The sequence below is a fragment of the Elgaria multicarinata genome, chromosome 7, assembly GCF_023053635.1.
Source record: "Elgaria multicarinata webbii isolate HBS135686 ecotype San Diego chromosome 7, rElgMul1.1.pri, whole genome shotgun sequence".
Classification (NCBI taxonomy): Eukaryota; Metazoa; Chordata; class Lepidosauria; order Squamata; family Anguidae; genus Elgaria; species Elgaria multicarinata.
Window position 1 is genome coordinate 53,831,290 of NC_086177.1, and position 14,501 is coordinate 53,845,790.

Below are 14,501 nucleotides of genomic sequence, written 5' to 3' on the forward strand. Positions count from 1 at the left end.
GGGGGAGTTCAGTGCCATACTGAATGGATGTCAGTTTATTGAAGATATTTTAAAATGCTCTAAGAAATAATTGTGAGAGTTTAGGGTAAGTACACACTGACTCCTAGGAATATTTTCAAGATGCCTCTGTAGATAGATGAAAGAGATACAGAAGTCATCGTCAATAACTTTGGGGAAGCAGTGACAATGCAGATCTCTACTGCTTTGCCTTTTACGGTGCAATCATACATATCTACTGAGTTTACAGGGGCTTACAACCAGGTAAGTGGGTATAGGATTGCAGTCTTATTGGCTATGCAAAAATAATCAGAACAGCTTGAGGAGAGACTCATTAGGCCTTGTATAAAAAACTCTTTTATCTTAGGCCTTAGCTAGACCTATGGTTTATCCCGGGATCGTCCCGGGGTCATCCCTGTTCATGTAAATAACACACAGGGGATCCCGGGGCCAGGCAGGAACAACCCCGGGACGATCCCGGGATAAACCTTAGGTCTAGCTAAGGCCTGAGTGGAGAGCTGAATGCAATTTGCCCCTGCCACACCCACCCACACTCTCACACATATTGTCACAATGTAAATAAATTTCTTATTTCTGGGGCTTATTTAGGTGCAAACTTCTGTTAAATTCCCAAGCAAATATCAATGCTTTTTGTAACTTGTTTCTCAGTACTTGTTTGTTGAGATAGATCACATCCAGAGGCATTTGCAACTAATTCTTAATCTCTAGCGAGGCTTTAGACTTTTATTTTCTGGACAAGAATTTCCCATGCCATGCAAAAGTCCTGCTCAAGTAGCTCTGTGGTTTAAAATCAGAGAGATGCACATATTGTCAGAGTTAATAAGTAATACAGAACATGATTAGTTTTAACATGTTTGTAAAGTATGCTAATAACCAGGTTGAAGTGTTGTAAAAACAAACTTGTGGTTATTAACATATACCCTATGCTGTAATTTCCTCTTTTTCTTTCCTTTTCAAAAAAACAAACAAAACATTTTTAGGCCTGTCTTCCTGGGTACTACCGAGTAGGTGGAATACTCTTTGGAGGGATTTGCCTGCCGTGTGATTGCAATGGTCATGCAACGGAATGTGATATTCATGGCGTTTGTCTTGTAAGTTACCCTGCACCCTAGTAACATTTCATTTCTGAAAAGTTCATGATAGTTTACATATACATAAAATTTTGAGAGCAGAGAAAATTTGTAACATACCCCAGAGAAGCAGACTTTAAAAGTTACAGAAATAGAGAAGGACATATTATCACTCTATTTCTGTAACTTTTAAAGTCTGTTTTTTGTGCATGTGAAAGGGATTAGATGTTTGGCTTAAGTAAGTGAAGAACTAATATAAAACACAGTTTTATATGAAAGTTCATAAAAGCCATCACTTTTTCCATTCAAGTCAATGGCAAAGTGCCTGTGGATCCAGATAGAAAAATATTGGAGTATAATTACATGATTGCATTTCCTCCAGTATTCTACAAGTTCCATTAAAAGCTGCATTAGGAAGGTAATCTTTCCTCATGGCTTTTTTTTAAAAAACTGACAGAGTGAAAATGTTCTGAATTAATTCTCTTAATTGCCAGGGGATAATATTAGCACAACTGATTCACTCCACTGCCAAAAGTAATGTAGCTAATTCATGAAACCAAATGTATATATCAATGCTGGTAAGGGCATAGCCATTAATTGTTGCTGCTGGCTTAGAAAAGTGTATTGTTAATGGCCTTCTTGGGTTTTTTGTGTGTGTCTGTTCCTTGAATCATAATGTTGCATGTAGTTTCACGCTGAGATCCCTCCAGGAATAAAATTCCACCCCCAGATAAGTACCAAACCGTTTCTTGCATGTCTCACAGGCTTGTGAACACAACACTACCGGGCCTTCTTGTGATCAGTGTCTGCCTGGGTTCTATGGAATACCTTCCAGGGGCACCGCAGAGGACTGCCAGCCATGTGCCTGTCCACTGAAAACTCCCCCGAACAAGTAAGCTGCCAATTGGAAATATCACCTTACATCACTGGCAATATCAGACAAGTCGTGCCAGAAAGAAACAGAAAGAAAGGGAACAAGGAGGGGTGGGGGGGAGAAAAATCAATCCAAAGGGAAGGTGTAAAAACATGACAAAAATTCCACTACACCCATCAGAAATGATAGCTCTTTTTCACCCAGACAAGGAGCTGGACATTTTCCAATATTTTTCTGAACACAAATGTAGCCCTTCGGGCTTTTCTTGAAAAGGTAGTCTCATGCAGTGCTAATATTAGAAAATCTTCGAGTGCTGTGCTGTTGTTGTGAATAAAATCAATTCAGGCTGAGTCTTGTCCAGCTGCTGGATACTGGTATGCAATCCAGCAAGCTGCTATCGGCATGCCAAAGGGCTTACGCTTGCCCATTGGGTTCGCCTTCACAGCATCCCTTCCCTCAGCACTGTGTCTTTTGGAAGTTGAAAAATCCTTTTAGGATGCACTACAGAGAAGCTCTATTTAGGAAAATAATCTGTATCTTTCTCTGGGTAAACATCACTCATTGGCTGTGTTCAGAAGACACCTTAAACCATGGCTTTAACCATGGCGAAAAAGGCATTTTGAATTATTTGCCATGGTTAAAGCCGTGGTTTAAGGTGTCTTCTGAACACAGCCATTGTGTGTATGTTTTTGTGTGCCCACTAAAGACTACACTGTAATCAGTATTGTTAATAAAGGCAATGGTTAATACAATAAATTCATGGCCCATGCATGTATGTAATGGTTATAGATTTTACACCATGTCCATCACAATTCCTAAAGTGGAAGGAGCATCTCCTCTCATATCTACTTACCTGGGCCCTAACATCATCATCTCAGGGCCTTCTTCAGGTGCCCTTGCCAAATGAGGCAAGGCAGGTGGCTACAAGGGAGAGGGCTGCTTCAGTGATGGCACTCCAGAGCGGCTCACCTGGCACCTATGTTATGATCTTTTGGGCACCAGGTGAATCCTTTTTTAAAATTTTCCCAGGCATTTTAAGAACTGTTTTTAGTGCTTTTAGATTATAGCATTTTTATTTTGCTGCTGGTTTTAAGTTTGATTTTATGGTGTGTAGTGTTTTTACTCTTTGCTGTTGGTTTTTTTCTTGGGCTTTATTATGTGTGGGTTTTATTCTTTTTTTAAAAAATTGTTTGTATTTTATGTTTTTAATGTACTATACACTACCCAGACAACCTGGAATGTTGGGCAGTCTAAAAATGCAATCAATCAATCAATAATAATTCTTTTTAGTTTTAGTCCTACCTGTCATTTGGATAATGAAGGTGAAGTTATCTGTGATAAATGTCCTCCAGGGTATGCAGGAGCCAAGTGTGAAAGGTAAGAAAGTAGAACACTAGAAATAAGCACAACGATTGTTATTCTTAGCCAAATATCTAGTATTTGAAGTACAGGTTTGCTTTTACGATCTTTTACGATTCTTTCTTAAAATGCACACTACTCCCTTGTCAGAAATATCACATAAGTAGGACTGAACCATGCTGCCTTTAGGGTAATGGGGTGGGGGAGGGCTGCCATTTAGAATGAGGGCAGTTCTGATGCAGGGAACATTGCCCTCATTTTCATTTGGGTTCATGAAGTCACATAGCTAAAGCTGATTGGCTATGTACCATAGTGATGCTTGCTACATAAGCCTTGATTGGTTAGGTTCACTATTTCTAGGAAACAAATACACCTAGCTTTTAGAAAGTGCTGCTGAAGCAACTGCCAATTAGGCAACGAAAGAGAGTGAGTTGAAGGAATTACTATTATTATTATTATTTACATTTCTGTACTGCCCCATAGCCAAAGCTCTCTGGGCGGTTTACAAAAGAAGACAGGAAGCAGTGATGTCACTCGTAGGACTGTCATGTAGGGTTTATGTTCCAAACTGGTTTGTTTTCTCAACTTCTGAGTTGTTTGTTTCCTTCCTCCTTTGTTAGCTCCCTTCCTGTATCCCACATGCCTTTGTGGTGCTGTAGTACTGGCATATAAGGCCCCTATTGTCGCTTTTTACAACTCTTGCCAGCTGCCTCTGTAGATTGGCAAAATCAGCAATTAACAACCCTTGGTTTTGGGTTCACATGTAACAACAACCCATGGTTTAAATAACCCAGATTTCACAATCCAACTGCAAACCATGGGTTTGTTTTCTGGGTTGTTTATGGTTAACAAGCCACAGTTTGGGTTTGCACAACGTGACGAACCAGAATTCAACAATGCATGCCATGGGTTCATGTTATGTACAAACCCAGCTAGTCTCTAATCAAATTAATAGGGGAGATCAAATGAAGAACTGTTTCAAATACTAAATAAATAAATAAATAAATAAAATCAAAACAACCGATAGAGAAAACCAGCACATTAGTAGTAACAGAACCAAACTACAGGTAACACTAATAACATAGCATATAGCCGAGGTTTGCCTTTTTATTCTTGTGTAAATGCCTGTGGCCCCAATTTGGATCAGGACCACAGTGTTCTGGGAGAAGAAGGTTAAACCTCCCCTGCCACACCACTTTTTCTCAAAATTCCTCACACATACCCACACAGAGAATTTCAGGAATAAACGGGTAGTGGGAGGTATAACCCTTCACTCTCGGAGTGTCATGATCCCAGTCCAAATCAGGGATTCATGTACTAAAGAAGAGCAAAAAGTAAGACAAGTGTAAGCTACACGCCACAAGATTAGCGTAATATGTTGTTTGGCCTTCAGAGTGCAGACTTCTAAAACATCTTTGCAAAGCCAAGTTAGACTTTCCTGGAGGCCTGCTAAATAACCACAGCTGTCAGGCAGGGTACAAGTGATCTTTGAACTTAGTGTGTATGACTTCAGTATCTTTTTCAGTAAGGTCTTTTCGGTTTGAATTACCTAGGTGGACCTGTTTTGGAGAGAAGGGTGTTAGTGGTAGTAGATCTTGTAGCAAGGGGTAAGATAAGGGATAGAGAGGCTTCAGATCATGGAGGAAAATGAATTAGAACATTTCTCTAGAAAAATCACCAATTCTGGTATTCTGATTCAAGATTTTTCTAATTTAGAACAGACAGTTCCATACTGAATGCACCTTCACATACGGGCAGCATCTTCACCAACCCTAATTTTGCATCTTTTATGCAAATAGATTTTGCCCTTCATATATTTCTAATATGGGGCTACAGTTTTGTATAATCTGATACAATTTTCTATTCCTCGTACAGATGTGCAAATGGGTACTACGGCGATCCTTTAGTGCTGGGACAATCGTGTATTCCTTGCGATTGCAATGGCAACATAGACCCAATGGAAGATGGCCACTGCAACTCACTCACAGGAGAGTGCCTGAAGTGCATTGGGAATACTGTGGGGCATCGCTGTGAAAGGTGTGCTGATGGGTTTTATGGGGATGCAGTGACTAACAAAGACTGTCGTGGTGAGTTGTTATTGTTAAATTACGCTATCAAGGATTTGTTTGCTGTTTAATGTAATTTCCTTATTTACTGTTTAATGTAATTTACAAAAAATAAAACACATTAGGGTTGAGAATATGACTGGATTAATAATTACCATGAATAGATAAGTCACCCTGAAACTAAACATTTGTTTCTGCTGCAGTGTGGATTTAGCATCACGTTTTGTATAACCTCTTCATACACATTGCCCAAGTAAGGTTTTTTTGGTGCAAGGAGGTCTTAGAATCAATATGGAAGAGATTTTATTTCAGATTAAATAGGTGTGGAAAGGGTTTTTCAGTGCAGATTAGCTTTTTTACAATAATCCGGCAAGAATATTCCAGGATTTTGCAATTAATATCATAATGGACAATCCTACTTGCTGCGACAGGGATATTCAAAGGCAGATGAACCGCCATATCCACAGCCCTGCTGGGCTCATACTACCAGGACAAAAGGGAGGAAGGAACATAATTTTATTTTTTCTCCCTCCCCAGGCCCTTTTTTTTGGGTACAAATACTTCCCATTGGTTTCAATGGGAGGGAATTAGTCTACACCAGTACCAGAGCAGGCATAGATCTGCCACTGTTCTGAAGGCGTGTCTGGGGACCAGGAAGCTCCTGGCACACCCGCGGCCACCCCTCATTTCTCCCCACCCCCTTCATTGTCAGAGTTCTAGAGTCAAAGAAGAACTGGCTGCAGAAGTTTCTGTGGCGATTGGGAGGGGGGTGCAGTTTGAGGTCAAATATCTTTCTCCTTCCTCAGATGAGGGAGATCCAAACTATCCTATGGCCCCTGGGATTGCCCTCCCAAGAGCCGTAGAATTGTAGCTTTTGCATGCTGGCAATTCGTTGTCCTCCAAAATACAGCTCAGAGGCTATTTTGAATTCTGATACTTAGCTTTCATTCTTTAAAAATTTAGGCCGGGTTCCACTGAAATGCGCATGGACTTCTGCATGTGCTGCAGGGCATTTCTGGTCCCTGCTTTTACTGCAGTTCTTTGTGCCTCCTGCAAAGCTGCTACTCGGGCTCAGGGACCCTTGTCAGCAGGATTTGATGCACTACCAACAGGGCCAGTGCTACCATTAGGCCAACTAGGCAGCTGCCTAGAGCGCAGACCTCAGAGGGGCGCGGTACTGACCTTTAAGGGTCACAGTTTTATACAAATTAGCTGTTTTAAGAAAAAACATAATAAGCAAGTTTTGTGCTTTTTTATTTTTTCTACAAAACGTCTGTTCTTAAAAATCGAAGTTGGCAATTTGAGGGGGTGGGGGGTTGCAAGTAGCTCGCCTTGCCTAGGGCTCAAAATAGTCTGGCACTGGCCTTGACTACCAAGGGCTGTGCTTGCAAAAAACAATCAGCAAGCCCTACGTTTCTGAGCGGACGTACTTTGTGCTCATGGATGAGGTTGGCTCTAATTTCTAGCTATGAAGCTTGGAGATATATATTTCAACTATTGATAGCAAGAATATAGAAATGAGGGAACCCTAGATATTGTGCAGTAGCGAAAAAGTTCATTGTAATAACTTCTCTGTATTTTGTCACAGACGGTAATGTTTAGCTTTTCTATTTGTGCTTTTTACACGTAAGCTTGTGAGTGCCATGTGAACGGCTCTGTTTCCGGCATCTGTCATCATGGGACTGGACTGTGCCAATGCAAAGCAAATGTGGTGGGACAAAGATGTAATAAGTGTTTGGTAAGAAATATGTATAAAAGTATATGTAACTGTGACATGAGCTACAGTATCTGACATTGGTGGGGAATGACATAGTTGAACGAAATCCCATCTTTTTGCATTTATTTTGACTGTATTGTAATTAAATGGTTAGTATAACTGAGATATTTTCAAAGGCTAGAAAAATGTTGCATTAGCTAGATTTTCAGTAAACCAAGTGGCATACCCCCCACCCCCAATTTTAAGTTTGTGAACTCTGACATTTGAACAAACTGGATGTTGGAGTTTTTCTAGTCTTTGATGGATATTAGTAGCACTTTTGGGTTCTAAAATGAGCATGCCCCCCCCCCGCCCCCCAAATATTCTCTGATGGTTTCTGATGGATAACATAGCATTCAGCAATTCCATGTACTGGGAAAATTGTGAAGCGACTACTCTTTTTCAGTGTGCTGCCAAATAGAGTTGCACCATGTTTACGCAGGCTGCACAGCAGGAGTGGATAGCATAGAGCGAAGAAAAATAAAACAAGAGAAGACTTATTTTTGTTTCAGTGAACTTTGAATAGATGAAATGCTTTCCCCCCCTGTCTAACAGCTTGGATATTACGGCCTAAGTACTGGATTTGGCTGCCTTCCCTGCAACTGCAGTAAAGCTGGCTCAGTTGCCGAGGACTGTAATGATGATGGACAGTGTCACTGTGTGGCCGGGGTGGCCGGGGAGAAGTGCACTCACTGCGCTCATGGCTTTTACGCATTCCAGGATGGTGGCTGCACACGTAAGCGATACCCCATAATATGTGGATTTTCTTTGAACAAAGTGCTTTGTGTTTCAGCACAGGAAGAGTTGGTTGTGGGCGTGTTTAGCAGATATTTGCAAAAACTGGTCAGCTACATGGTATCAAAGTATTTCTGATTAAGTTTTGTCTGCAGTGGGAACCCAATTCATTTAACTGTTTGACTGAAAACTTGGGCTGAAAGGAATGTTCTCTGTGCCAGTTTTCACTTTTGTCATTTAGGATAGTCACTAGAGGGAGCTCATAGGTAATGGAATTGCTTTTACTGTTGGCTTATCTGTTAAGACTTGTGTGCAGTGTGAGGGTTAAAAAAAAAGCATTCAGTCATAACTAAGTTGGTCCTTGATTGTCCCAACGTGAAAAAGGCAGCAGATACTAAATAGGCAAGAAAGGAACAACTGAATAACATGTTGGGTTGGTGCACTTTATTTATTTATTTATTTATTTATTTATTTATTACATTTCTATACCGCCCAATAGCCGAAGCTCTCTGGGTGGTTCACAAAAATTAAAATCATAGTAAGACAATCAACAGGTTAAAAGCACAAATACACAATACAATATAAAAAGCACAACCAGAATAAAAACCATGCAGCAAAATTGATATAAAATTTAAATACAGAGTTAAAACAGTAAAATTTAAATTTAAGTTAAAATTAAGTGTTAATACTGGGAGAATAAAAAGGTCTTTAGCTGGTGACGAAAGCAGTACAGTGTAGGCGCCAGGCGGACCTCTCTGGGGAGCTCATTCCACAACCGGGGTGCCACAGCGGAGAAAGCCCTCCTCCTAGTAGCCACCTGCCTCACTTCCTTCGGCAGGGGCTCACTTAACTTTCAAAACTATTTCCTTGTGGCTAAGCACAGCATTGTATCTTGGAAGATGGGGGACAATTTGTCATTATGTCTATTCATACATGGGAAGGACTTTGTAGGAAATGTTTGTGAGGTACTGATTTTACTGTGAAAAAATCTGGAGTTGTCGGAGCCCACCAGGGATAAAGTACAGGGATTATCTTAGTCAAGTAGCAGTGACAAAACATGTCATTTCCCTCCCCCCCTTATAGCTTGTGACTGTGCTCATACTCATGATGCTTGTGATAGAGATTCCGGACAATGCATTTGCCCTCCTCATACTGAAGGAGAAAAATGTGAATTCTGCAAGGAAAACTTTTGGGGTCTGGATCCAAAGAATGGATGCAAGGTAAAGTTAGAAAGCAAAACAGAAGATTTTACAAAGAATGCATAGAATTTGTGTGTGGGGGTGTGTGTGTGTGTTTCACTATAAAATGCTACATGTTAGATCTGTTTTCACCATATGTTGGTTCTGTTGAGGCTGGGAAGGAGAAGTTCACCTCCTGATGTCCTCTGTTTTGATATATCTGATACAATAAATACTCCTTTTATGGGCAGATTCATCATAATAAATTACACTGAACCATTCATCTAGCTAAGAATCTAGCAGAGTTCGATATCCGTAATATATACCACAGTGTCCCACACTTTATCAATCAAACCTTATCAATGAGACCCATATGAGGAGGAGGATTTAAATTGTTACTAGTCAGATATGTTCTCCTTGAGAGAGCAAGGAATTTACCTGAGTTGGGATATTTCTTTAGCTGTGGAGCAGTTAGCAATTCAGAAGGAAATACCATAATTCAGCCTTATTTTAATTAACATTTGGCAAATACAGCATTATATTCTTTGTAACTGCATTCTCAAAAGATTTATAACTTGGCTCTAAACTATATATTCTCTAAATTGTCAGTGTTTGAAATCCGTGAAAATTAGGATGAGACTGAGTCTAAGGTAGCCTGTAGATGAGAGTTCTTTTTACATGGCTGCAGTCCCATCTTCTGCTAAATCTGCCCTAAGTGAGAATATGTCAATTTCCATGGTGAGGGTATTAATTAATCGGTTTTGCACCCTTTGGGGTTTCCAATGCTCTTCACCATGTCAGTTCTCTTCCCTGGAGCCTTCTGAGCTGACCACGGCTGTATTCAAACAGATTGTGAGTTTCGGTTTCTTACCATATCACCTGCTTATTCTTTGTTGTCTCCATTATGGGGAGGTGAGTAGATCAAGATTGGTGTTAGTGTTGCCTAAAAGGAGCTTGGTGTCTGCAGAGCTAAGCAGCTACTCCTCTGTCTTGCTTAGCAGCAGGTCATGCCCCCATCTAAGTGGCCAGTGTGAACCAAAATTGCTTCATTAATGACTAAACAGCTAGAGTGGGTCCACTAACAAATATTACTTTGGCAATAATATGCCTCTCCTTTTAAAATAAATAAATAATATAAAACAGTGGTTCCCAATTGGTGGTCTGTGGACCCCAGGGGGTCCACGTAACCCACCCAGGGGGTCCTTGGCACCATTCGCATATTCACCATTCATATCTGGAGTCCACTGATGATGAATTCCTACCAAAGTAAAATATAACATCACTGAGCACCTGTGACTAGCTTCAGAGATTACTTCCCGGCCCCTAATCCTGAAAACTCATGGAGAAGGAATCCTTTTGAATGTGGTGATGTACAACTAACAACTCTATCTGCGGAAGAGCAAGATGCACTTGTTGATGTGACTTGTAACATCACTGAAATCATTTTTCAAAGCGTATAGACTGGACCAACTCCTGATTATAAGAAGTTAGATGAAAAAGCTTTGAAACATCTAGTTCCCTTTTGTTCCACATATCTTTGTGAACAAATATTTTTGACATTTTGTTATATGAAGAACAAGCATAGAAATCGGCTCGATGTTGATCCAGATTTGAGATTAAAAGTAGGAAATATTGAACTGGATGTGGAAGGGATTGTTCGGGACAAAAAGAGGCATGATTTCTCCCATCATATTTAGGTTTAGTAGCTGCTAGGCATGTCATAATTTGTTCAATTGTAAACTAGACGTTAGTAAAATTAAATTTGTCTTTATATTCCTAACTAAATCATTGTCATTTTTTCATGGTAATATCACAAATTTTATGGTCTGTTTTTTAGTATACCTAAAATCCTTTGCTTATTAGGGGCTACCCTTTATTTTCTCCAAAAAATTGCTTCGCACAGGTAACTACCATAGCGATAACATTTTTTTTTAAAGGCTTGGCATTTGAAAAACACGGGGTCCGCAGTACTTAGCAAATTGGGAACCACTGATCTAAAACAATATGATTTGACATTTTTCCCCACATGGAAACACTGAGATTTGATATTCTAACATGGATAGCTGCAAGGTTAAAAGCTTTTAAAGTACACTGTGACATATTTGAGAGTTATTGTAATAGTAAAGGAGATATCTCTTATTGGAGCTCTGGCTGTTTAGCAGTTGTCTTTTCTATTTAGGGAATGGATAATTTAGATTACAAAACTTTCACAAATGTGTTTGTGAAGAAAACAGGATCAATTCTTAAGAATGAGGTGCTGACAAATTTTAAAAGTCTGCCAAAATTCAGTTTCTAAACTGCAGGAACTTTACAAAATCACAAATCTCTGGAATATTTTCTTTTCAGGCCTGCAATTGCAGTGATATAGGTTCAGTCAGTCTCCAGTGTGACCCGGTCAATGCTCAGTGCCAGTGTAAGAATGGATTTGGAGGAAACGACTGCGCTGTGTGTGCTTTGGGGTATAGAGACTATCCAGATTGTGTTCCTTGTGACTGTGATTTACGTGGCAGTAAAGCAGACACATGTGACCAAAGTCAAGGAATCTGCAGCTGTGAAGAGGAAACTGGTGTGTGTGTCTGCAAGGTATAACATTCAGAAATAACGTGATATCATTGCTGATTTTTAATTCTTCTTGGTAGATTTGTCTTTTCTTCATATATAATAGTTTTCAACTTCACATGATCAAACATCATTATACAAAGCATCTGTGAAATAAAAGGAGATTCAATGCATTGAAAAGAAAAAAGCCTAAAAATGATTCTGTGACTGAGGCTTCATCTACACTTTGAGGCCTTCTGGGATGGGTGGTGGGGAAGATCCCAGGCTTACCTGCTTCCATGATCGTCCCCCTTTGTCTAAATGCCGGTGTGTCATCCTGGAAGTCGAGAGGGATGCTACTGGTGCAGCATTTGTTCTCCCGCATTGCGGCCACAATCTGGGGGAAATGTAAGTTTAAAAAAAAGAACTTGACACCCCAACATGCTGAGAGCCATCCCGGGGTTTATGAAAATGCTGCCCCCGATGGGCACGGAGCCCCCCCCCCCCCCGGCACATCTCCGTGCCTGTTTGAAGAGCCCCGCTACTCGTGGGGAGGAGGAAGGACCCAGGAGCTCACACCACACCGCTCGCGGTCCTCTCCCAGGGCTGCGAGAAGAAAATGGGAAAACTACAGTCCCAGTTACCCCAGGACAACTGAGACATCGTCCCTGGTTGACCCCGGGATCCCCTGTGTGTCATTTGGATACACAGGGACGACCTCGAGCTGACCCTGGGATAACTGGTAGTTGTAAATTAGGCCAGAGTCCTCTCATATCATGATGGGAGTGGTGTTTCCGGCAACAAAGACAGGTTTAAATTAATGTAGGAGCAGTACAAATGTGGTTTACTCAGAAAAGAGGAATGTTCCATTGAGTGCATTTGAAAGAATGTTCTCTAACAGAAGTAGTTTACTCCAGCAGTAACTGCAATAGTAATGTATGGTACTTTTGTACTATCTGTATTGCCAGTTCAGTGGAAAGTAAACTTCTGCTTTTCAGCACTGGGGTAAATTCACACTTAGCCTGAGTATGTGAAATATTTAAGATATAGGAAAGCTTTTAAATCAAAATAGGATGTTGGAGGTTGGAGAATTGAATTAGAGGTGAAACAACCATCAAGCCAGAATAAAACCAGGAGTAGAAGAGACTGGTTTGATTTAGAAACAGAGGTAGGTCAGCAAATGTTTAGATAGGTCCAGGGTACTACAGAAAGCCTATATTCAAGAGCAGATTTAGGACTTGGGATGAGACCAAGCGCAGATCTACACTAAGCAGGATGTAACATTTTGAAAATGTTTTGAAGACTGTGTCCTGGACCCCAACAGTTGTCACTACTGTTATAAACCGTTTTAAAGCAGTAGTGTAGATCCTCCCCAAGTATACCAGGATTGGTGACCAAGTATACCAGGAGACCAGGATCAAGTATATATGAAGACCAAGGATACCAGGATCAAGCAATCAGGGGAAGCAAGCAGTCATGGTAGAACTCTTTGTGCACAGTACTATGTTGATTAGAAATTGTATTGCTACAGGGCACTCTGGGCTTAATATGAGCGCCATAGATGCCTCACTGACTTCTGTACATACATCTTTGGCAGTTGCCTAGATAACTTTTCTGGCAGTGACATGAGCAGGACATGTTCAGATTAAGATTCAAGCCCCTGCTGCTGCTGCTGCTGCTGCTGCTGACAACCTATTTTTTCACCAGGAAAATGTGTTTGGAATACACTGCAGTGAATGCAAACCTGGGACCTTTGCCCTTCATGCCATTAATCCTTCAGGATGCATTCCATGTTTCTGTTCTGGGATGTCGAAGTCTTGTTCAGAAGTAGACAACCATGTGAGAGTTCCGGTGAGTAAAAGAAATTATCACAACATGATCTATAAGTAGTTTCATTAGATAGCAGCAGAGGTGGCAAGAATGCCAGAGAACTGGGAAGACTCTTTAACTATATGGACCTCTGGCATCCATCTTGGCTGCCCCATGACCAAGAGCAGAGTTAATTGCTTAATATATTGTTCTAATCTGTTGTAAGCTGCCTTGGGGTTTTTTTGATTGAAGAGTGGGGTACAAACCTTTACACAACAAATAAGTAAAGTTTTGCTGACCCTGTTGATGAATGCAGTGAAGTTTACATTGTATTGAACTGTAGTAGCCCTAGGACTACCTCTGAAGCTCTACCACAGCCTTTTATATAATAAGGATCATGCTTGAAGACTTCGCTTGCTTTTATTTCTCTTCTGCTTCTTCTCCCACATCCCAGCTTTCCAGCTAGCTTTTATATGGCTTGTGAAATATATATGGGAAAGGTGGAGGCAAACCTAAAAAAAAGAAAAAAAATTATGCACGAATGGTTTGCCACTCATCTTTATGATGCTGATTTATGTTAATACAGGTCTAGAACACATTTTAATAATATTACTCCCAAATATTAAAAAGACATGTATATGATTTTGTTACTTGAAAATACGTTATTTGAAATCTTGGTTAAGTTGAAGTAGCATCTAGCATATTTTAGAAAGCAGAATGACCAATTATTTTGACATTGCAGGTAACCCTGGCTCCACAGCAGACTGGTTTGTATGTGGTTTCTCACAGTAACCTTACTGGTACCAGTGCTGGTGTATTTTCCCTGTTTCCTGATACATTAATGGATGCCACAACAGTCCGACAACACTTGAATACAGAGCCATATTACTGGAAATTACCAGATCAATTTCAGGGAAACCAGGTAAACATCTGAATTATTGTAAGAGTTATTTACTATTTCTATATTTCTGACGATGAGTCAATCGCTCAACATCTAAGCTTTCCAAATAGAAATGAAAATAAGTCCAGAAAAACCATTGATGATCATTTTAATATGTGTATTAATTCACCTCATACTTCTAAGCATATGTTCAAAGC

The 14,501-nt window shown here is 40.3% G+C and overlaps 1 protein-coding gene across 1 annotated transcript in view; it reads left to right on the plus strand.

Moving 5' to 3' along the window:
- The window catches only part of LAMA1 (laminin subunit alpha 1), a 123,596-nt gene that overhangs the window by 50,845 nt on the left and 58,250 nt on the right, over nt 1-14,501 (plus strand). Inside the window, exons 16-25 of the mRNA XM_063131297.1 lie at nt 999-1,109; nt 1,853-1,980; nt 3,253-3,339; nt 5,197-5,408; nt 7,019-7,125; nt 7,699-7,879; nt 8,962-9,098; nt 11,403-11,639; nt 13,302-13,445; nt 14,146-14,325. Of these exons, the coding sequence (XP_062987367.1) occupies nt 999-1,109; nt 1,853-1,980; nt 3,253-3,339; nt 5,197-5,408; nt 7,019-7,125; nt 7,699-7,879; nt 8,962-9,098; nt 11,403-11,639; nt 13,302-13,445; nt 14,146-14,325 (1,524 nt within the window). The remainder of the gene's footprint in view (nt 1-998; nt 1,110-1,852; nt 1,981-3,252; nt 3,340-5,196; nt 5,409-7,018; nt 7,126-7,698; nt 7,880-8,961; nt 9,099-11,402; nt 11,640-13,301; nt 13,446-14,145; nt 14,326-14,501) is intronic.